We start from the raw sequence: 24,823 nt of genomic DNA on the forward strand, positions 1-24,823 counted from the left end.
TGTTGAAAATCACTGCTCTAATATATTGTCATATTCAATTTCCACAAAATCTAGATTTGCAAGTTCTACTGTCTAGGCAGAAAATAGAAAACATTCTGTATGTGAATTCAAATTATTTTCATACTGCATTACTTCTTTTTTTTAAATGAAGTAATTACTTATACAATCTTCTTTAAACACACACACACACACACACACACACATACACACACCCTAGACAAAAGGTGATGGTAATAAAAAAGTTCACTGGATCAACATTTCAACATTATGAGAGATTTAAAGTGTTCTTTAAGATGTTGCCCTCCTGGAAAAAATATTCGTTTCTTTTCTTTATATAACGTCTCTGGTTGGATCCAGTATCCTTCCTTACCCCAATCTGTTCCGTCACCGGCACTTCTAGATTCACTGTCGCCTTCCTCTGATGTAACCAGGAAGTCAAACTCCTTTAGAGCTTCTTCTGTATCTCGATCATCACTGCTCTCAGGCAATGCTTTTTTCCTAACAATCTATTGAGAAAACATGCCAAATTAAAATATATTATGGAAGTAATTTAAATAAGGGAGAAGGTACCCCTTTACCATTGAATGACAAAACCCAATTATTGTTTTCTGCAGAAAGTGTATCTTTGTAATACCTATTCAACAGTAGAAAACAGATGTCTCTTTAAAAGTGTATACATTATAATATTATACATTTTAAAGTAGTAATTTAAATTTTGTTCAATGATTTCTTCTTGTAAATAAACTAATGGAATCATATATTGAAAACACTAGGATATAAGACACCTATTTAAATTAGATAGATAAAATGTGTACTGTATTATAAGAAACACAACCAAATCTTATATTTCTTGGATACAGTTTGTCCAAAGGAAAAAAACACTTCATAAAACATTGCAAGAGCTTTCAGAATATAATCATGATCAATTTTAACTGTAATACATCATTCCCTTATAAAATTTACAATCACAAAAACTACAAACTCAGTAATGCATGCCTAGAAGCTATTCTGTTTGTGGCCGGGGGGTGGAGGAGTAGGGAAGGAATTCCCATTATTATTTCTACTGTCTCAAACTTGCATCAATTTTCTCCAATAACTATATATTCAAGTTTTTCCTAAAATACTGATCATTCAGAGTGAGACTTGACTTAGATTTAATAGCAAATCTAGTAAGGTCTGTAATATCTCATTTTTATATATTTAGGAATCTCTGGAATCACAAATCCAGTTGGAAGATCAAAACTTAGCCTCATGCATGCAGAGATGATTATTTATTAATTAATATATTTTACTGATTTTTTACAGAGAGAGGGATAGAGAGTTAGAAACATCAATGAGAGAGAAACATGGATCAGCTGCCTCCTGCACACCTCCTACTGGGGACGTGCCCACAACCAAGGTACATGCCCTTGACCAGAATCGAACCTGGGACCTTTCAGTCTGCAGGTCGACGCTCTATCCACTGAGCAAAACCGGTTAGGGCCAGAGATGATTTTTTAAAAGAATACATTTTTATTGATTTCAGAGAGAAAAGGAGAGGGAGACAGAAATATCAATGGTGAGAGAGAATCATTGATCAGCTGCTTCCTGCATGCCCCCTACTGGGGATCTACCTGGGCTGTGCCCTGACTGGAAATCAAACCATGACCTCCTGATTCAGAGGTCGACACTCAACCACTGAGCCACACCAGCCGGGCCAAAGATGATCTGTGAGATCTATATGCCAATACTTTTTATGAATTATCTCCTTTTTGGTCACCTCCACAACCAGAAGCCCAAACAAATTAGGACAACAGGTTTGCAGCTTCTTTTGAAAAAATGGACTCAGTATCTCCACTTCTCCAGACCTCAGCTTCTTCACTTCATGCAAAACAGAAATACCATGATCTCATCAAACTTTATCAATGGACTATTTTGAGTAGTTTAAACATGTAATGGTTCAACATACAGATCAATGGGACAGACTAGAGACTCTAGAAGTAGACTCTAAGAGATAACGATTACCTGACTTGGATGGCCCTGCTCTCATGCTCATGACTGATACCACTTGTCAATCACAGCACTTTTAATCTAAAACCAGATACACCCTCAGGAATCCTTCTCAATGCACACTCCAGGAAGCTACTATCAATAGAAGAAAGCTGGCACAGTGGATGAAACCTACTCTGCCTTTCCTGGTATATATAAAAACAGAATAGGAGAAATCAAGGATTCTTAAATGATGCTAGAATAATTGGTTTAACTATTTAGAATATTTCCCTAAAATCAAGAAATACTATAATATTAACCTAAAATCAAGAAATGCTATAAAAATATCTGGAATCGTAAATTCAGAGTATGTATGTATTTTCAACATTAGTTATTACTAAGTATGGTATTAAGTCACTAAACTAACTCTTTGGGGGGAAAAAAACTGTTTCTAGGTCTCATCTCCTCTATACAACCTAATGAAGAAGGAAAATAAATGGCAAGATGAAAGCCACTGTCTATCAAGTATCCCATTTAAACAAATAAACAAAAACTCCTGTATTCTTAATGGCGAGACATAGAAAAAAAGTGAACTGTGGTTACAAATGGAGAATAGATTAGTAAATGGGAATGGTTGGAGTTTATTGTAATAAGCATGTATTACTTTTTTTCCTTATAGCTAAGGTTCCACCTCATTCCTGCCCAGAGAAACAATAATCTGGAAATAATAATTTGACAGTCTCTGATGGAAGCAGAGGGCATAAAGAACAAAGAATTCACACTTAGAAAATACTTAGAGGTAAATATATCATTTTCATATATAGTGTCTCACATTCTTCACAAAATCCTCTGGGGATAAGATGGGTGTGTATTATAATCCTCATTTTACAAACTAAAAAGTTAAGCCTGAAGGATTAATAAGCACAGATAATTAGTAACAGAATTGGGACTTAAACCCAAGGCTTTTGACTTCAGGTTCTGCTTTCTATTACCTTACATTCCTCCTCCCTCTTCTTAAATAAAAGTGGAAGAGGAAATGTGATTATTTTCCTAGTCAAAGCAAAGCATGCCCTTATTTCTTACTTTAAAAAAAATAGGAGAAAGAAAAGGAGGCAGAAGGAAGAAGAGAAAGAAGGGAGTTGAAAAGGAAAAAAGTAGGGAGAAAGAAAAGAGAGGAGGGGGAGAAGAGGGTAGGAGGGGATAGAATAGAGAAGGGAAGAGAAGTGAGAAAAAGCAATTTAGAGACATCTCGTATTGCAAGAAACTACCAAGGGAGAGTCAATAAACTTATAAAGATGTAAGCAAAATTACAGAAAAACCCTAAACAAGCTTGAAGAAACCTAATGGAAGAGTTCTGAAAGTCTGTAGAACTTGTCTACCAAAGCAACCCTGACAAGAAAACTGCATCAATTAGAGTTGATGCCAGTCGCTGTTAGGCACCATAATGGGTCCTGTCAGTTCTATTGTCTTATAGCAGCAAATAACACTGCATTGTTACAACACACAATGTTTACCATATTCACCAGTTCTATAGAAATGTTGAAATGTTTAATGAATTAACAAAAAGTCAAAAAATGAGGCCCTTAATAGAAAGCTGCTATACTAAAAGTATTCCTAAGTGTGCAATAAATACTAAAAACTTGTATACTTCTTCAAATTCATGAAAAAAATAAAGATAAGGTTTAGGTTGAAAGATATGTATTATTTTTACAGTACGCATACGAGTCCCTAAAAATAATTATATCTGAGTTATCCAACTCACTGTTGAAGTATCAATGACGCTTTTCTCTCGTCCATCAGTGTCATCATCTTCGTCTTCATCACTGAAATCTGCAGCTGCACTTTCAGGGAATTTGAAATTATCCAGTACAGAGGCAGAATCTGTTAACTCAGATTTCCTGGTTTAAAACATGTACACCTTGCTCAGTTAATTTTTTAAACTCAACGTAAGAATTAATCTGTAATATAATGCACTATCTTCTGTTTATACTGTAACTATGTTTCCTCAAATAACATTATGAATGACACTGATTCTTATCCATGGAAATATAATATAGGAGGCAATATAGGAAGTGATTACTTTTTAAAGTACTTTGCAACCCTATCTATTTAGATTAATGGTAATCTAATATAAAGAACCCCTCCTGATTCAGATGTATTTTGATCCTAAGTTCATTTTCATGTATTTCTTCTTAAAAATATTTTTTCACTCTGCCAAACTTTATTCTCTTCCTCTATGCTACTCTTACTATTACACATAAGTTTCCATAACTAAAAAATAACTAGAAAATGTCATTTTTCTCTGATGCAATCTTATATTTCTGAACAGCTAACGAGCTGAAAAAAGCAAATGTGCACATCAAGTTACTAAATACGATATATTACTCAAATCAACATTTCTACAAAACTTCATCCTATTAGTGAGCATTAAACTTTTGGAAATGATTTCAAATATGTAAGATTTTAATTTAGTTCCCTAAAAATAAATCTAGTAAACAATTTCCTAATGACCGGAAAGGATGATTTATCTCTAGTTCATTAAAAAATGTTTTAGAAATGAAGGTATGTCTATGAAAAAATATAGCCACAACTATGGACAAAATTTTCAAGACAAATAATAAATTTCAAATTTGCTGGAAGCTACGTTTGAGGTTTTTCCACCTTATTCTTCACCTCTACATAATTAGACATTCAGAATAATATCCTTGTCAGCTTCCAAAGATAGGTCAAACCAAAATACAAGACAACTAGAGTTGTCCTTTCTGAAGGCCTTTATACTGACTTAAGTTAACCCTTTAGGTAAAACTATAAGCAAGAATGCCTACATTGTCTATGTCTACATAGAGAAACAATCCACATCTCACATTTATAAAAACAATTTCATGTAGTTTTAATTATTAATGAATACATTTAAGAAGACTCCAATGACATCTGTTTACAAAAGTCATATTTTTGAACCTTTACCTAAATCTCATAATTTTAGTTTATGGTCCAGAGAACAGAAACTATGTTCTCACTAAACAGCGATTTTCAACCTTTTTCATGTCATGGCACACATAAAATACTAAAATTCTGTGGCACATCAAAAAATATATTTTTTGCCGATCAGACAAAAAAAAAAAAAGGGTATAATTTTTATTCATTTACACCGCATGGCTATTGTTGTGTTGGCTGTTATCATTTTTTCATTTGACAATCTGAGGGAAAAGCCATCAGTGCCCCTGACTAAATAAACAAAAGTGGCTAAGATAAGGTTTACTTCTAAAGGTTTACTTCTTAAAAACTTTAACTGAATTTCCAAAATAAGATCTTTTATGAAGTTCTAATAGTAAGTGACTAAGCTTCAGGATATTAAAATCTGTATTAAATCCATAAATTTCAAGCTAATATCTTAAATAAAATATATTCTTAAAATACCATAAACTCTAATTACTGTTATCTTCTACAAAATAAATTTTAAATTCTTATTAAACTTTATTATAATTATTTCTGTAGCAGTGTCTAAAAGTGCAAGTATCATAAATATCACCCATAAACCAAATATATTTAATAAAAACTAAAGTTATAGCTAAAACACTTTCCAGACAAAATACTTACCCAATCATTGCTGCATCTTTAACTTCACCTTCTGTGCCATTTATGAGTGAGTCCTGATTTTTGTCATCTTCTCTGTCCGTGACATCACTTGAAAAGCCCAACAAAGCTCGCACTCGTTTAGACTTCACATCTAGAATAGTATCTGTGTAACCCACCTCCTGTAGATACCTGTGTATAAAGATGATCCTTACAATTCAGCCATACTGGATCAGCATTCTATAACTTAATACATAAATAAAAGTATTTCTTTAAATTCAATGCCTGCGTAGGATTTAACAGAATAGTACCATGCTAGTACGACTTGCTAATAAATAATCTTCCAGCTGCAGATGGAGCTGTCTCTTGCAGTACCAGTCTCTACCGTCACTAAGAAAAATCAAACAACTATACAATACTCCATTCATTATATTTATCATAAAAAGAAATTGTTTCTTAATATACCTAATAGCACATTCTTTCTTCTAGGCAGGGTTGGAGCAATCTCACTCTCAGATAAATTATTATTTTATGATAGTAGTTGTTATACTCAGTAGTCTTTTTACATTTCTGATGTAAAGTGTCACTGTTTAAGATCTAAAGAGAATGCTTCTGGCATACATAGTTTCCTCTATGATATACAATAAGACAGTATAATCCAAAGAGTCACTTCTACAGAAGGAATGCTTCTATTCTGAGACAACTGTAAAATGAAAAATGTAGACCACAATTCAATTGTGGATTGTGGGATGCCTGGGTACATGGGGAGAGGGGCAGCAGCATAGAATAAAAGAGAATAGGCTTTATATTAGCCTAAATGGGTGTAAAGCTAATACATTTCTGCCATTTTCGTTCTGTTACTTTAACTCTGCTGAACCTCAGCTTTCTTTCCCTTAAAAGAGATACACTTAGTAAAGTGCCTGGTATACAGAAGGCACTCAATTTCTATTAACAAAAAACAATGACCAAAAAAAAAGACCAAAAGGGGTAGTGGCAGGAACATTAAAAAGGCAAATGTCACTAATAGCACCATTAATAAATGTGACTGACAAATGTCAGGCATTAACTTACAAGTAAGCATCAGTCTATGGGATGAGAGAGAAAACAAAGGTGGACAAGAAAAGCAGTCTAAGGTCAATTTATTTCAAGACCTGGTATTAATAGTTATTATAACTCAAAGAGATATCTCAGAAAGATATGTGACTAAAATGGAATAAGTGCATCCTATCGAATTAAGACACCATTTTTCAATCCTATTCAATATTTATAGAAAGGGTTTGATTAAAATTTGGATAATAAATTTCTAACTTTCCTAAACTTAATCAGTTGTTCTTACAAACGAATACAAAGGCATTATGTTTTTCCATTTGTAACAAATAATATTTGATACATACTTCACTTTGGCAGCAAAATCACATTACAAATAACTGTTTCGAAAACTGCACTTTCCATAATTTGGCTTTACTAAATAGTTACTTCCTTGTTCACTGATAAAATGTCACCTTTCCTTTAAGGGACAGATTATGAGTCTTCTAAAGCTTTTGCAAATATCTCTTGGATTTCTCACTATAACAACTTCCCAATAAAAATCCCCAGCAGATTAAGAACACGTTTTTATTTATAAAAAAAAAAATGCATAAATCATATTTAAGACCAAAGTCAAGGCACTAATGAAAAAATCCACTTATTAAATACTAGTGAGCCCTAGCCACTTTGGCTCTGTGGACAGAGCATCGGACTGTGGACTGAAGGGTCCCGGGTTCAATTCCGGTCAAGGGTACATGCTTGGGTTGTGGGCTTGATCCCCAATACAGGGCATGCAGGAGGCAGCCAATCAATGATTCTCTCTCATCATTGATGTTTCTATCTATTTCTCTCTCCCTCTTCCTTCTTCTCTGAAATCAATAAAAATATTTTAAAAAATAGTTTAAATACTAGTGAAATCTCATTTTCTTTTAACTTCAAGTAGATAAAAAATAGATATTTGGAGACATTTTATTATTCCCTTCCCATCACCAAAAGGAATGGCTGCCAGGCATCCACTTTGGAAATTATAGATTTAGAGTATTCACAAGCGATCTCAAAAGTCCAAAACAAACAGCAAATTTCATTTTACTGAGGCATAAACCTGAATACCAATTTCAAACATGATATGCAAGGACCGGGTACTGAGCTGGTGAATGGGTCTCGCCTACCACCTGACATCTGAACCTCAACCCAGCTCTGCTCCCTCCTTATAATCTCAACTACCCATTTCATAGGAGAAAGTACATGTTAGTGCAATATTTGCAAACAGGGGGAAATCAAAAAGTTCTCCAATCAATTAAAAACAGAAAGTTTAAAAACAAATTTACATATAAATATTAATTAAACTTATATTAAAACTTGTATATTCATGTATAAAAGATGCAAACTTTAAACTATAAATTTAAGTGTATGTAAAATCTAGAAGCTTAAAATTATACTCTTTTTGATGAATCTAAAATAATGGAAAGTATTTATGCCTTACAATTCTTATTAATATTTAATAATTTATAAATTCCACTACAGGGAGAAAAGTGTTTCATATGAAAAAGGAAAAGTAATTCAATTAAGCTTTCCACAGCAGCAGCATAATAATGAGAAAAATTATTCTACTGATTTGAAAATACAAAACAAAAATAATCTCATGAAAATATCTGCTGCTTCTCTTTAATTTGATCAGGAGTTACTTACTGTCTGAGTAGTTGACGACCTTGTTTCCACATTAACTGGCTATTTTGTTGTGGCTGCACCTCTGTTTCATTACCTTCATCTAGAAAACATTAAATCATAATAAAACCAACTTGTCATATACATTAGAGGGTATCTCTAGTCATAAAAATTATCCAAAAATATTTATAAGATTAAGAATATGTAAAACTGCACTGTAAGGTATGTTTCAGGACCATGTAAATTCTGTTTTTAAGTACAATTTCCATAACAAACTGAATTCATTACTGCTAGTGGATTCCCCTCAGAGTTGTAGAACTGAAATAAAAACATTTTCCAAATCTTTAGGCAGCCTGAGAATTTCGCTCTAAGACCAAGACCTATCCACATCAAGTCACACAATAAGAGTCCTATAAAAGTATCTGAAGCGCCAGGTCAAGTGTGGAACAAAATACCCAGGAATGATGGCTTTTAAGAAAAGCCAGTTTGATAAAAGAGTAGGTAGGAAATAATCTCATTCCAAATTTATTTCCTTTACTAGTTATTAAATGAAAACTTCAAGTATTCTTTATAAGACATTCTTTGAATGAAAATCTCGTAGTCCTTGTAAAGCTTAAATTCATCACTTGGTACAAGCTGAATCCTTTCAAGAAGGTGGTAAACTAAAAAGAGCCTTCTCTGTGTTAAGTCTAAACTAAAGAATTTCTAAACTATAGCATGGCTCTACTTTAAAAATACAAAAAAGTTCACACTTTCCATCAGTCCCTGATTAAACTATAAGAAACTATTATCTCTATAGGGTTTTATTCAAGTGAAGATACAAGAAAGACTGGGTATATTTGTTTTATGATATTTGATATTACACATTTACTGTGCTCCAGATGCTGTGTTAAAATTTCTACAATATCTGTTTTAATCTTTACAAACTCAAAAGATAGGTGTTACTACTAGCCTCGTTTTAAAGAAGAGAAATACGAGTTTTACAAGTTAATTGAAAGGTTTCTAAGTTAGAAGTAGAGTTGTAAGTATTGACATCATGTCTAACTCCAGAGCTCATGTATTTTCCTCCATATGCTATCACTACAACGATAATTAGACAAATATGTAAGTTTTAAAAATTAGATCTTGTACTTTCATTTTTCTCCTAAAATAATGAGGCAAAGCTCTGTGATACACCATCTAGAAATATCAGTACAGTAGACGGAGGGTAGAAAGTGCCGTCAGGAGGATTAAGTTAACTAAAAAAGGAAAATTACTTTGGGATAACTTCAGGGGGTATACTTTCTTTTAAAAAAAACAACAACAAAGGTCTCAATACTAAAGAAAAATGACACTAACCCACAAATTCAGGAACTGTGGATATAATACAGTATGTTCCCATACGTCCCCTTAATAAGTCAAGTGAATAAATTGTACTTACCATATAAAAACATTTACATTAACATTTCAAAAAACTAAAATTTCAGATGTGAAAGAACTTTTGAGGTCATCTAATTTCCCTTAAGAACAGGCCTAAATCCTTTCTATTCCATCCTCAAATATAATCAACTGCCTTTGCCTACTCTAGCAGCCAGTGATGTTACCAAAGTGTGGTACATCCATTCAATGGAATACTACTCACTAGGAACAAGGGATGAACTAATGACATACACTAATATGAATTTCAAATGCATTATGCCAAGTGAGAGAAGCTAGAATTAAAAGGCTACATATTGTCTTTCAGGAAAAGGCAAAACTACAGAAACAGAAAACAGATTAGTGGTTGCCAGGAGATTAGAGTATAAAGCAGGGGTGGGAAACATAAGGCCCGTGAAAACATTTGGTCTGGCCCTGCCAAGGCATTAGGGGTGAGTTAATTAAATATTTGACCAAATATAGCAGGCTAATTGTTAAGTTGATAATTTTGTATGACCCGAGAACGATGTTATAAATATCCAAATTGCCTTTGGCTGAAAAAAGGTTCCCCACCCATGTTAAACCATTAACTTGTTCGTGATCTCAGAATCCTAAAACTTCTGGGGGGCAGGTGTAAAGTAGAAGTAGGTGGGCAAAGTTACTTCTCAAAGGGCCTAGAAGAAACTTTTTTACTTGTCTAAATCAATCATCAATCAAGACTGAAAAAATTGTACAAAGGAAAGAGCGAACACAGGGAAAAGCCGACGGAGTACAGAAACTACCTGCTGACAAGAAATCACGAGCAAATTCGCAGGGTTCTGGTGCACTTCTGAAGAGAGACGTCCATTTGAAAGAGTTAAACTGAATGCATATTTAATCACATAGGCCCCAGTGTGTGAATGTTACTGAGTACTGCGAAGATGAAATATTCACTGGAACCCCATTTGAGTTTTTCTCAGCCCATCCCCTCATGTGAGAAAGAGGACATCGTGGAAGTCCTAACCTCCAGTACCTCTCAGATTGTGACTGTTTTGAAGGCGGGTCGTCAAAGAGAGAATTAAGTTAAAATGAAGTCTTGAGGGTGGGCCCTAATCCAAAGTGACTGATGCCCTTATAAAAGGAGACTAAGACAGCAGTTGAGTAGCTGCAAGAGCAAACATATGGCCTACAAAGCCTAAATATTGCTATCTGGCCTCAGAAAAATTCTGCTGACCTGCTCTAGATCATAATCTATCTCCTTAGTCTTACCCATTTAGGCTCCTTTTGTCTTCACTTCCTTTCCCTCTGGAGTTTTAGTTCGAAGTCCATCACTTCAACCATTCTTTTGCCAATGTACTCAATTTTCTTGTACCCTTGTTTTCCATGAATTCAAGTATTAACTATTTTCATTCTATTTAGCAAGTGTACAGACCGGTGCTTCTATATAAACTCATGGTCACACATGTCAACCAGACCCTTAGCTTTTCTCAATCCTACCATTTCTTAGTTTGTCCTCTGTTCATTTGTTATAAATCTTCTCTACTTTTTGTAAACCTCTCATACACTCTTAGCAGATAATTTTGTCTCAAACATAAAGCTATCATATTAAATACCCACTACCAAACTGAAACCCTAACCTACAAACCCATCACCTGACTTCCTATATTCTCTCTTGGTAACAATAAAAGACATGCTCCCCCTGTCATTCTCTACTTATGTTCAGAAACCAATCCCTATCACGTTTTCAGATACCTTCCTATTTTGTATATCTCTACTTTCTCCTTTTTATTTGCTCCTCCTCTACAAAATACATCTCTCACACACACTTCCTTCACCCTTTGTGTCCTGTCATCTATTACTCTGTAATCCCTCTCCCTCACCTTCACAACCCAATCTTCCTGAAAGTTGACTACACTTAGTCTTCATTTTCCACTCATGTCTATGTTTCTGTCCTCATCTCTCTTCTGAAACTGCTTGCAATAAATTCTCAGTGATCTGTTTGTCACTAGATTCTTCAATTCTCTAGACACTAATCAGTAATGCTGAAGGGTCCTTACTTCTGAAAACCATCTCTCCTCTTTGTTTCCACTGGCTTTCCTCCTACCATTAGAACAACTGTTCTGAGTTTCCTTTTCAGGATTCTATTTTTCTACCAGTTTTTTTTTTTAATGTTGCCATTCCTCAGAGTTCCATTTTAAATTCTCTTCTCACTCTGCATAAAGTCCCTGGGTGAGCCTTCCACTCAAATGTCTTGCGTGCCATCAGTACTATATGGTGATGCATCTCAATCTACATATCAAATCTATACCACCAGCCTAAACTCCAAACCCACACACCCGTCTGCTAGCCACCTTCACTTGATTGCCTAACAAATAAATCCAGAAGTGAACCCGCCATCTTCCAAACCTGCTTATAGTCTAGTTTTTTAAACTAGAAGTGTGGGAGTCATCTTTGATTCTCCCTTTTTTTCATTCCCTACATCCAAACAAGAACCAATTCCTGCAGATTTTAGGTCCTAAATATTTCCTGAATACACCCACTTCTCTTAAACTCCACTGTTTGAACCTCTGTCTGGGTAACCTTCCTCATGTAGCCAGATGGCTGTGACAGTCCTCTCACCAGTCTCCCTAATTCCAGTTTTGCTACTCTCTAATCCATCTTCTAGACTGAAGAACAAATTTGATCACAAGAGTCCTAATTTAAGTCCTTCAAATGCCTTCTCATAACTCCTAGGATAAAGTGTAAACTCCTTAACATATTTTACAAGACCTTGTAACAAATTTTACTGTCTCTTCCCCCCTGGCTAACTCTCTAGTTGTATCTATAAACATTAATTTCCTCCCTCCAAATACTAGCCAGTTATTTCACTTCTCAAATGTGGCATATTCTTATCGCAGAAACTTTACGTGCAGGTGGCAGCCAACCTCCCCTTTCCTGCTTCCCTTCCACTCTCTCTTAAAAAAAAAAATCCTCAGGTAAGGATTAACAAAAAAATAAATAAAATTAGAATAATATTATCTTTATTAAATAACTATTTTAAAAATTACAGTTAATATACATAAAGCCCCTAGTACAAGGCAGGTATTTCAGTAAGTGACATAAACAACAGTTGATATCTTCAGATATTTGATCCAGGAATTTAATCTGAAATTACGTCAAAAACAAACTCACCTTAAAACATGGCAATAACTTTTGAACAACTTTTCTTTCTTTTCCTTTACATCTACTAATAAGTAATATCTGATTGTTTCCAGATACTAGTTTTGTATTGTTTGGTGGGGTGAAGAGGAAGGTAGGAGAAGGATAAAGAAGACATAATGCAAAATGATAATAAAATGTTTCAGCTGTTAAAAGATGATCTAGTTACGCTGTGATGACCAAGTCCAAAACAATTTTGCACCTGAAACTGAGGGTTTAGGCTCATTGGACAAGGAATTCCCCTGTACTTAACGAAGAAATCTTTTACCTCCATAGTTCCTACTCTTTCTCTCAGGATTTCAAGGGCATTCTGCACTTTGTACTGCACATCTCAAAGTTCCCATTAATATTGGGAAGACCCAGTAAGAATCAGTTATGTTGATGTATGTTTCCCCATGAATTCTGATCCTTTCAGTAAGTGTAGAACATAAGCAGAAAATGGGAAACTAAAAGTAAAGGGAAGGGGATAAAAGAAGGAAGGTGGTGGAAAATGATCTAAATGACACTACATGATTAGTGTCAAAAGATAAGTAGGTCAGAAAAAATAAGTAACATGCAAATAACTAGAAATCAACTTGCAGTTATAAATATTGTAGCTACAAATACTTGATATTAACTTCTTTTTAATCACTTGAACTTCCTTTAAAATTAGCTTACCAGAATCATAGCTTGGAGGCTTCATATCTCCCTGATTCAATTCTGTCCCATATTTCAACTTGTGGTATTTGGCTCTAACAAAGAAATGAGAAAATACAAACCATCTTAAAACATATTTAAGTAAACTTTTAGATATTCAATAGGAGTAGTCATCAGTTTGCAGCAGTCCTAGGTAACTTTCAAAGGCCCATAGCCTTCCAAGATGTCAAAGTCATAATACAAAAGCATTTGCCATTACTATTTTGTTGTTAGCCCATGAAGTGCTATTATAACAAATAAAGGACTAACACTGGGAACCATACATCTTCTTTCTGTACTTACTAATGACCTATATTAACATGCTAGCTTTTGTAGTATTCAAATTTTCTTGATAATTGCCAGAGTATTTTATTATCAAAAGCAGCAGAAAAGTTTGGATTGTAAAATAAACTTGTAAAAGACCTTTTTCAAAATTGAGTTTTTTAAAAAGAAAAATCATCTATAATACGTTGTCTTGTCAGGCAATTATAATTTGCCAAGTATGCGTTATATTGAATAATCCAAAGGACGGAGGGGGAACCAGCCCAAATCATGAATATTGAATAAGATATTCCAGCAGAAATAAATAATTTTTTTTTAATAGTCAAAGTATCCTTTGCCTTTCTTTGCAGGAAGAACTCAGGAAAAACTGTGAACAGGAATTTTTGTCTTCTCTTGCTATATGAATGTTATTATTTCTGGTTAGTCTGACTTAACCATCTGAGACCAGAAAAATAAACTAGATAAGGTAAAAAATTTTAAGATTCACTAAAAATGGCCACACTTACTTAATTTATTTGTATATTTTAATTTGTTTGCTTCCCTGAAATATTGAGGCCATTTACAATAAATATTCAATATAATGAGACTGGGATAATAACAACAATTTGAAAACCTAAGTAATAAAGAAGTAATGAAAGAGTAACATAGCAAGCCCTAGCCAGTTTGGCTCAGTGGATATAGCATTGGCCCTCGGACTGAAGGGTCAGAAGTTCGATTTTGGTCAAGGTCATATGCCTTGGTTGCAGGCTCCCTGGGTGCGTTCGGGAAGTAACCAATCGATGTGTCTCTCTCATGTCAATGTTTCTCTCTCTGTCTTCCTCCCTTACACTCTCTCTAAAAAAATCAATGGAAAAATATCTTTGGGTGAGAATTAACAACAACAACAACAAAAAAGAGAGAGAAAAGAATAATGTAGCCAACTCTGAAAGCTTTTTTTTAAATCATTTTTATCCTTATAAAAAACTAATTGAGCACTTACTATAAACTTTTTGTATTTCAAGGAAAGTATAAAGAAAATGAAAATTATTTGCTCAAATATATGAAGTACTGAAATTCTTCATATTATTTTACAATAATTATTTTGCAGTTACAACAGAAAAGTCAATGTTTTATATAGAAGGGAATCTTAAGAAAACCTATAAAAATTATAGACAGCTGATGTTCTATTTCTTAGGGTAGGTGGTGGGTACATCATTATTTTTTATATTAGTCTTTATGTTCTGCATAGATATAAAATGTTTTGTAATAATATGTATCCATTAAAAAGGAAAAAATATTTGTTTTCTAATATGGATTGATCTCTAAGCTTAAGTAAAAAAAGCAATGTACAAAATACTATGTACATATGTGGTTTATATGTATGTTATGTATATTTCATATGCATTGAATATTTCTGGATACATGACACATAAAACATCAGTTAAAATGATTTCCTTTGGGAAGGGAAGTCAGTGAACTGATGCAGAAGGGAAATTACTTTGTGTTATTTGGCGAATTAACCGTGTATATATATATGTCTTTTTAAAAATTTTTAGTAAATATTTTGTCCCAAATAATTTAGAACATTTTTTCTCTACTCCCAATGCTTCTCTTTTTTTATTTTTATTGATTTATTACAGTGAGGAAGAGAGAGGGATAGAGAGTTAGAAACATCGATGAGAGAGAAACATCGACCAGCTGCCTCTTGCACACCCCCTACTGGGGATGTGCCCGCAACCAAGGTACATGCCCTGACCGGAATCGAACCTGGGACCTTTCAGTCCGCAGGCCGACGCTCTATCCATTGAGCCAAACCGGTTTCGGCACCAATGCTTCTCTTAATCAAAGATTTCCTCACCACACTAAACATTTCCTAGTCTACCTCAATGTCTTTGTATTAATGTTATTATAAGAGGGTAAGATTTAGAGCCATTAAATTGACTCAAAGTAAAAATACCTCCCAGAAGTCACAACACTAATTGAAAGTAACTGGCTGATGACAGAGTAGAAGTAGCAATAAAATTTTATGGAATTAATTTATATATTTTTGTTATATGCATATAAAGAAAAACATTTTCAAACACAAAATACTGCATTTTAGTGCATTCTAGTATTCTTAGGAAAAACTGCAACAGAGCTACAAAAATGAACCAGAAAATATTCTATGCAATATATACAACAACAAAAAATAAAACACTATGAAATAACACTTCATAAAAAATTAGACAAAGACAAAATAAGTAAAGAAATGCTGTGTTTATAAGCTGGGTTCCCTTAAAAATAATTTCATTATATCCAATAAACGTACTGAATTCTTATAACATGCCAGGCACTGTACTGGCTGCTGGGAACAACCTGCAACTTGTAATCAATTATAAGGGTGAAGGCAAGAAGATGCCTAAGGGACAGAAATGTAAATAAATAACTATAGTGCACTGTGGGGTAAGAGCTCAGAATTATATCAACCGTCATATTAATTCAGATAAGGAATTAGCTAATTCTGTCAAAGGTGGTGTCAAGGAGACCTACCAAATAGGAGGTAACACATGAGATTTTAGCTAAAGTTCAAAATACCATCAGTTTCCCCACCAGACAAATGAACTGATATAGAGGGCATTTCTGTCAGAAGAAACATTACTTAAAGTTCCTCAAAGTGTGTGTGTGTGTGTGTGTGTGTGTGTGTGTGTGTGTGAAGTGGGTCAAAAAACAGCTGTGTGACCCGGAGACAGGGAAGCATCGATCAGACTCTTAAACCTCAGAGGGAAGGTAGGGGAGGGTGGGGGAAAGGGGGAGAGATCAACCAAAGGACTTGTATGCATGCATATAAGCCTAACCAGTGGTCACAGACAACGGGGGGGGGGGGGGGTGGCATACGTGGGGAGGGGTTTGGGGTGGGAATGGAGGGATGAGGACAATTATGTGATACCATAATCAATTAAAAAAAATTTAAAAAACAGCTGTGTGTGTAAGTATGTGTGTGAATGCGTGTCATGTGTGCATGTATATGTATAGGACTAGCAAGGGGCCTGGATGTAAAAGATTTTACTAAGGAGAATTTTTAAATTAGCCAGATACTTTTAAGCAGGGATATAATATCTGTTTTAAAAAATTAGTCCAATGAATATGAAAATATCTAAGAGCTCTAATTTCACAAAGAAATAATTTATTACACTTTAATAGTGCCATTACATCAGGAATAATCTCAGATCATTCCATGAACTTCAAAAGACACAAAATCAGGGACTCTTTTCCAGGAAAATCCCATTCGTTAAAAACAAACAAACACCACTTCCCTGGACCAGGCCAGTCTTTCTCTTTTCTGTTCTCCAAAGTCAAACTACTTGAAAAATAAGCGACTGTATCTGTCTCCATCTTATCTATCCTACTCACCCCTCAATCCCCTATGATCTGGTTTATGTTCCTGCTACCTCACTGAAGCTGTCTGGCAAGGATACCAACAAGCTCTTAACTGGCAAATCCAAATGACTATTTTCAGTATACAATTTACTTGGAGTCTGTTTGGCACTTGCAATGGTCAAACTCCCCTTTTCTTGCTTCCGATAGGGGCTTAATCACAAGGAACAACAACAGCCTGTAATTACTGGAATCGAGAGTCTAGGAATATACTACTCTCTCCTTCCTCTCCAACCATTGTTTTGTTGGCTTTTCTTCCTCTGCCTTTTCTTCAAACATTTCCATTTCTGTGACTCCTGTGGGTTCTCTTCTCTTCCCAAAATATTTGTTCTTCTTGTCTCAACTACTCCTATAACTTTACCCACACTATTGATGTGTACATTTCTAGTCATGAGTCCCTCCCATATTTGCTTTTAAACCCTTAATTCTTATCCTTTTTAAAATTCTTAATTGTTATCCTTAATTCATTTGTTAAGTTCCAAAACTCATACTTCAAGCCAGAACCCTAGGAATCTTTCTTAAGTTATCTTTCTTCCTCATCTCCTATACCCAATCATCTTCCAAATTATATAAGATACTCTTAATTAAAATGTTTCACAGCTGATGCCTCCTCTATTCCTGAAGCTACTATGCTATCGTGTCTCATCCTTGACTATTACAATCTTCCTGCCTGTATTAACAGATTTTTCCAGTCCATCCCCCCAAATGAAGTCAGAATGATCGTTCTAAAATCTATTTCACACTATTCCATGCTTAAAACCTTTCAATTGCATGACAACTAAATGCAATATGTATTTCTAGACCAGAAAAAAAACACCTATAAAGATCATATTAGAATATTTGGTGTAAAAAAAATGCTATGAAGATCATCACTGGAACATATGAATATGGGCTTTGTTAGATAATGGAACTATATCAACATTAAATTTCCTTAATTTGATAATAAGCTGTAATTATACAATGGAATGTCCTTGCTCTTAGAAAATATATAGGGAGGAATTTATAGGGAAAAGGAATATAATGTCTGCAACTAAGTAAGAAATGATTCAGGAAAAAATATGGTACATTGTGCATGATGACAGTTAACATAGTAAAGTGTGGTCAAATTGATAAATCTGGGGAAATGGTATATGGGTCCTGCAACTTCTATTAGTTTGAGATTATTTTAGAAAGTTTTTGAAAATTTTCAATATTCCCTATTATGTGTAAGATAAAAGTTTCAATTCCTTAGTTAGGCTTCCCATGATCTCATCAAATCACAACTAATGTCCTTCCTTCCAATACACAGTAATTATAAATTTCTGAACACACCAAACTGCTTTATTCTGTATAAAACATATCCTCTCTACTTCCTGAACCTTGTCTATCTGGCAAACACATTATTTTTTATGATGTTCAAGCCTCACCTCTTCTAATTACACCTTCCTTTCTACTTCCACCTTCCAGACAGAAATATCCACTCCCTTCTTTGTGACCCACTGTATCCCACACAGACTTCTCCCACAGCACCGATCAGACTGCACTGCACTTTGTGGCTTCCAACTGTGTTTCCAGTTACTGAAAGCCAGTAAGGACAAGGACTATGACCTATGTTTAGACTCAGGTCCAGCACAAGTGCTTAAACTGGATGCACAGATTAATATGTTTAATGAGAAGGGACACACACACACACACACACACACACACACACAGTATTCTTGGTTACTGTAATATCTGTGTATTTCAATTCTCCCATCTTACAAATACTATACTATTCTGGTACAGAGTACAGGCTTCAGAATCAGACAGACCTAAGCAATCTGAAGCACTGCTCTACCTGACTGCAACTCTATCCAGTCACTTTGTTTTTAAGCCTCAGGACCTGTAATATAGTAGTTAATAAACAGTGTCCATTTTATTATTTCTCACTTCACTTATGCCTATAATTTAGATAGCTTAAAGTCTCAAATATTCAAAATTACTACCTTTAAAAGTCTGGGTGTTTTTTTCTATCTCCTCAATACAGTTTTCAATCAACTTCTCAAGGAAAAGAACTTGAGAAGTGAACCTGTTGTCAATCTCATTTAAAGATGCCACATGAAACTGAACACAAATTCCAATAAAGTTTTATTTCTTGATATTCATAAATATTGTCTGCTAAATGTTATTTTATGGTAGTTTTGCAAACAGCCCATACAGCAACTTCAAAATAATGAGAAAAGAATGTGATCACCAAAAATAAAGCAAAATAGAGAATTTCAATATATCTATCAAGTACTCAAAACAAAGAATGGTTTCACACTGCTGACACACACACACACACACAAATCCAAAGACCATCATCCATTAAAGCAAATAAACCTAATTTATATGAAAATTTCCAAAACTCTCATCTATGACGTACTATCCTTGACTTATGACCCAAGTTTTGTTATTTGAGTATCTCAGACACTAGCAAACTAGAAAGGTAAGGTTTGCTTATGGAGAAATATGAATAGCTGATAGCAAAGGCACAAAATATCAAAAAAGTCTATAAAAAGATTCTCAACATAGTCTGCCAGAGCAATTTTTTTTCAAAGAAAATACATCAAATTGAGTAATATTAGATGATAAGAAAATAGTTAATACGCATTATAGAATTTCCTTTACAACTAAAAACTATTTCAATTCCATAAAGAAATGGATATTAAAGATTCAATAAGTACATGTTTCTTAAGAAAGAAGAGGGTATGGGAAAATTGTTGCTAAAATTTTTTAAATCATATAAATCAGTTTATTGGTCATTATTAAATGTTAACAATAAAATAAAATTAACATATTACAATCATTATAAATATTTATTACAGATGACATTTCCTGAATTCAGAAGCATAAAGTATTAAAATTTAGATTTAAGAACGGCAGAAAAATTATTCCAAATTTTAAGAGAAGACTATCTTGCATTTTACTGAATTACCTTTCCTGTTTAAGAGCATACTCCAGCATTTTGATCCTCCTCACAAGATCCTTCTTCAAATTTTCTTGACCTTTCCTTTCCCCCTGAAGAAATGCAATCTGGGCCTGAGTAGGGAAAAGAAAGATAAAACTCAGTTTAGAGCAAATAAATTTGTTTTAAAACTCAATTGAGGAAAGAACCTTTGGAAGATAGGACAGTTAGATGAAAAAAACATTTCCTTTACATATCTGTCACAAAGTATGCAAGTATATAGGAAGGCATTGGCTGCATGAAAAAAAGGGGGGGCTTAATGTATGATTCTGGACTAGATTTGGCTATAAAAGGAAGTCATTGGGACAACTGGCAAAACATGAATGGGGTCTCAGGATTAGAGATAGTTAACGAATCACTGTTAGTTTCCTGAGTTTGACAGCTATATGTGGTTACATAGAGCAGTACCTGTTTATAGGAAATAAACCCTAAAGTATTTTGTGGGAGGCCATGGGCCATCAGGTTGGCTAGCAACCTGCCCTCACATGGTTCAGGACAAAAATAATTCTTTGTATTGTCCTTGCAACTTTTCTGTCAATATAAGATTTAAAATTTTGGATAAAATCTTTTATTTTGAAACAAATACTATGCCAATATGATAAAATACAAACAATACAATTTAATACCAGCATCATGAATAATGAAGAAACCCTTTAAGTACTGATAATCAGAAACAAAACAAGGATGTTCATTTTTCATCACAAATATTTCACCTTGTTCTGGAGGTGGTAGCCGGTGTCATTAGTTAAGAAACAAATAAGTTTAAAAATAGAGAAGAGGAAATAAAATTACTATTATTTGCAAATGATATGAGTGGATACCTGGAAAATCCAAGAAAATTAATTGTAAATAATTATAAAAATACAGGAATTTTAGTAAAGTAGCTGCATGTAAAAAATAATCGAAACCCATGGGCTTCTATAAAAAGTACTAGTTAGATGATATAATGAAAGAAAACAATCCCAGTTATAATAACAAAAATGGCAAGATGATTAGAATAAATTAAGAGCTATGCAGAGAGAGTATTTTAAATGGTACACTAAAAAATGCCTGAAACCAAATGAGAAGCAAAGCCATGTTCTTAAAAAGAACTACAATGATTTTATTTCTCCCTAAATAAATCTTTAAAAATTGTGCAAGCCCTAATAAAATACCAACAGTGTATTTTTAAAAAGCATCATAGTCCTAGCTGGTTTGGTTCACTGGATAGAACATCGGCCTGCAGACTGAAGGGTCCTGGGTTCAATTCCGGTCAAGGGCACATGCCCCAGTTGTGGGCTCAATCCCCAGTAGGGGGTGTGCAGGAGGCAGCCAATCAATGATTAGAGATAATCCTCTCTAATCATTGATGTTTCTCTCTAATCATTGATGTTTCTATCTCTCCCTCTCCCTTCCTCTCTGAAATCAATAAAAATATATTTAAAAACATCATACATAATGATTCTAAAGTACATATTGTTAGGACTACAGAGCAATACAATCATTAAAAGGCCATTTGTAAGCTTCCCCCCACAGGAGAAAGGCCAGGAAAAACTTGCTGGACACCAGGAATCAGACCATATAAGGAACTGAAACAATCCTAAAGACACCTGATTGCACAATTGCATTCCATGAGCACTCCAAGCTCACCAGCTCAGCCCCCAGACCCACTGACTATAAGAGCTGCCCGCCAGTGACTGCATACAAGGATGAAACTCCAGGTCTTGAGTGCTGCCATCATCAACCCAATGTCCCCTTGGCAAGGTGCTGTGCAGCCCCTTCCATTTGGTTATTCCATTCCCCATCCTTTTCCTTAAATAAATTCTATTTTTCTTACATAACATCTGAGATGGCTATTTAGTCCGTCTGCACGCACCACCCATGTTAACTTTTAATATATGGAAAAATTAAAAAGCAACAATAAACAAATTATTTAAAAGCCTTAAAATATTTTAAAACTTATGCCGAAACCGGTTTGGCTCAGTGGATAGAGCGTCGGTCTGCGGACTGAAGGGTCCCAGGTTCAATTCCGGTCAAGGGCATGTACCTTGGTTGCGGGCACATCCCCAGTAGGGAGTGTGCAGGAGGCAGCTGGTCGATGTTTCTCTCTCATCGATGTTTCTAGCTCTCTATCCCTCTCCCTTCCTCTCTGTAAAAAATCAATAAAATATATATAAAAATATATTTTAAAACTTATAATTTTATAAGTCACTTAAAAAGTGGTAGCGATTCATAAATGGAGACACACATGGTACAATCCCAAAACAAATCCAAATATATACAGGAATTTAGTTAAAGCTAAAGGTGACAATATGTGCACATGATTGGGGAAAATGTGGATTATTCAATAAATGTTGATGGGCAGCCATCTGAAAATTATTTCCCACATCAAATCAAATGCCAAATGCATCAAAAATTTTTAAAGGAGCCCCAAAGTAAGAAGAAAAGTTAGAGTTTGTTTTTGTTTTAATAATCTCAGGGTTAGGGATGCCTTTCTGAAAATAAGACAAAACCCAAAGCCATAAAAGACTAATAAAGTTAACCTCAAAAAAAAAAATATATTTACATATGGCAATAAAAAGTTGTTGAACAAATATCATGAGAAGACAATTATTTTTAAGCAAATGTGCAAAAAAATAGGAAAACAGTCATCACAAATCACAAGTTTACTTTTTAAAATATATTAACAGCACCTACAAATCAATAAGGAAAAGGTCAAGAACTCAATAGAAAAACATACAAAGGACATGTTGATTGAAAGGAAATACAAAAGGCTCAAACATATGTAAAAGCACATGCAAGAGAAATACCAATTAAAATTGCAATCAGTTAATATTGTTAAATGAATAAATGTGAATATTTGACATTTGCAACTCCAAGCCTCATTTATTAGGAGAATCCAAGGTCTCATCTTAGCTTTTTTGTATACGTATGTGTTCTGCTCTTATACCCACACTACATTGGAAGTGCACTGTGAGAAGGAATTTGGTTTTGCCCTTCCTTTATTCTTCCTTACAGCAATTTGGACTGTGGTAGGTATTAAATATTCCCCCAAACACGCTATTGAACTGGATGAAAATGGCAGACTTATTTTCTTATCAGGATACAGCTAAAAACACAATCATAAACAAGGAATCTGGGAGAATCAAAAAAGCTAATGTGTACTCGTCAGTCGGCTTGAGGGCCTATGTAAGATTCATACCTCTGTGGGGTAAAGAGCTGGGGTTCTGGAACAGCTGTGTTCCTTGCTCTTACCAGGCCCTTTTGCTTTATTTCTGGCCACCTAATGTGTCACAAATGGTATAAGTCAGTGGTTCTCCAAGTGTTGTCCCAGAGTAGCAGCATTAGCACCACCTGGGTACTTGGTGGGAATACAAATTTTCAGACCCCACTCCAAACCTGTTGAATCAGAAACTGAGGGTGGGGCTGACAGATGAAAGCGGTTTTAACAGGTCCTCTAGGTGATTCTGAGCTTAGGCTTGATATCAGGTTTGGTGATGTTGTCTTTAGAAGGAAGGGCTAGCTAGAGGCCATGATTGTATGCCAGAGAAAACCAACCAGTAGCCTGGAACACTCTTTGCTCAGATTTCATCTTCTCAGGTCAAATGGCACCTTATCAGTAGAGCCTTTCTTCCCCATTCTATACCCTCCCACGCATTCCATACCCCACTTATCACACTTTATCACAGCACTTATTACCATCGAACATTTTAAGAACGAGTTTATTTATTACTGTCCAGTTGAGCTTCATATGGGTAGGATCTGTTATAATCATTGTTTTTCTCCAGTGCCTAGAACAGGACCTGGCATGAAGTAGGCACTTGAAAAACATCTGTTGAATGAAAATATGAATCACTAGTAACAAAATCTAAATTCATAAACACTCTAGTACCAGTCTCCATACCACATGCCCTAAGCTGTTCAATCTTAACACCTTTTTCAAAGTTCTGGCATTTTCAGGTTAATAGCATAGCTTCCCCTATTATGCATACACACATCAAAATCTAGGGACATTAGAGCTAAAGTAGTGACAAACAAATAAAACAGAGTTCACAGTCCAGTGAATGAAACATGTATGCTGAATAAAATACATGTGAATTGGTAGCATATGTTTTGTGCTACTAGAACCAGAAGTTATAGGCAAAAGCAGTGAATATACAAATAAAATACAGTGGGATGCCTATTTAACTCTGGAGGCAAGTAAAGAACTGATGTTTAACTCAAAAATTATATCTTATGCCGGTATTAACTCTATAGTTAGCTTTCTCTTTTAACAAACTAGTGACTTCCCTGAAATTTCCTTATAAAGTTTGTGTCATTTTTATTTACTTATCTAACATTTCTTTCAATCATAAATTTTACTTATTTATTCAATCATTTTTAGAACACAAATGTCCAAAACATACATTCCCATTCAGCATATATTCTTACTCAAGAGACAACAATACCATTAAGAGGACAAATTAAAAAGAAGTCATGGAATTCGGGAAACAAGAGTTCTAACAATGGAGGGCAGCAAAAGAAAGTTTTAAAATAAGAACTGCTCACAGGCCAAAATAGCAGGTAGCCTACATTAGAGCAAGGCAGGAAACTCTAGAAATAAGATCAATAGTTGAAAAAAGGGAGTAAGGAGCCTAAAAAATCATTTGGTAATTTTCACCACATATTAATTTGTATATAAAGGCTACTGAAGTTTATGGAAACAAAAGTAGAACAATGCTCAAA

The 24,823-nt window shown here is 34.5% G+C and overlaps 1 protein-coding gene across 2 annotated transcripts in view; it reads right to left on the reverse strand.

The window, feature by feature from the left end:
* STRN (striatin) overlaps nucleotides 1-24,823 on the reverse strand; it is a 71,699-nt gene that overhangs the window by 24,845 nt on the left and 22,031 nt on the right. For both annotated transcript variants that reach the window (XM_079792284.1, XM_079792285.1), the window contains exons 2-7: nucleotides 20,090-20,193; nucleotides 13,462-13,535; nucleotides 8,257-8,335; nucleotides 5,566-5,733; nucleotides 3,731-3,866; nucleotides 371-506 (exon numbers count right to left, since the gene is read on the reverse strand). In XM_079792284.1, the coding sequence (XP_079648410.1) occupies nucleotides 371-506; nucleotides 3,731-3,866; nucleotides 5,566-5,733; nucleotides 8,257-8,335; nucleotides 13,462-13,535; nucleotides 20,090-20,193 (697 nt within the window). The remainder of the gene's footprint in view (nucleotides 1-370; nucleotides 507-3,730; nucleotides 3,867-5,565; nucleotides 5,734-8,256; nucleotides 8,336-13,461; nucleotides 13,536-20,089; nucleotides 20,194-24,823) is intronic.

Source organism: Cnephaeus nilssonii (genome assembly GCF_951640355.1).
Source record: "Cnephaeus nilssonii genome assembly, chromosome: 15".
NCBI lineage: Eukaryota > Metazoa > Chordata > Mammalia > Chiroptera > Vespertilionidae > Cnephaeus > Cnephaeus nilssonii.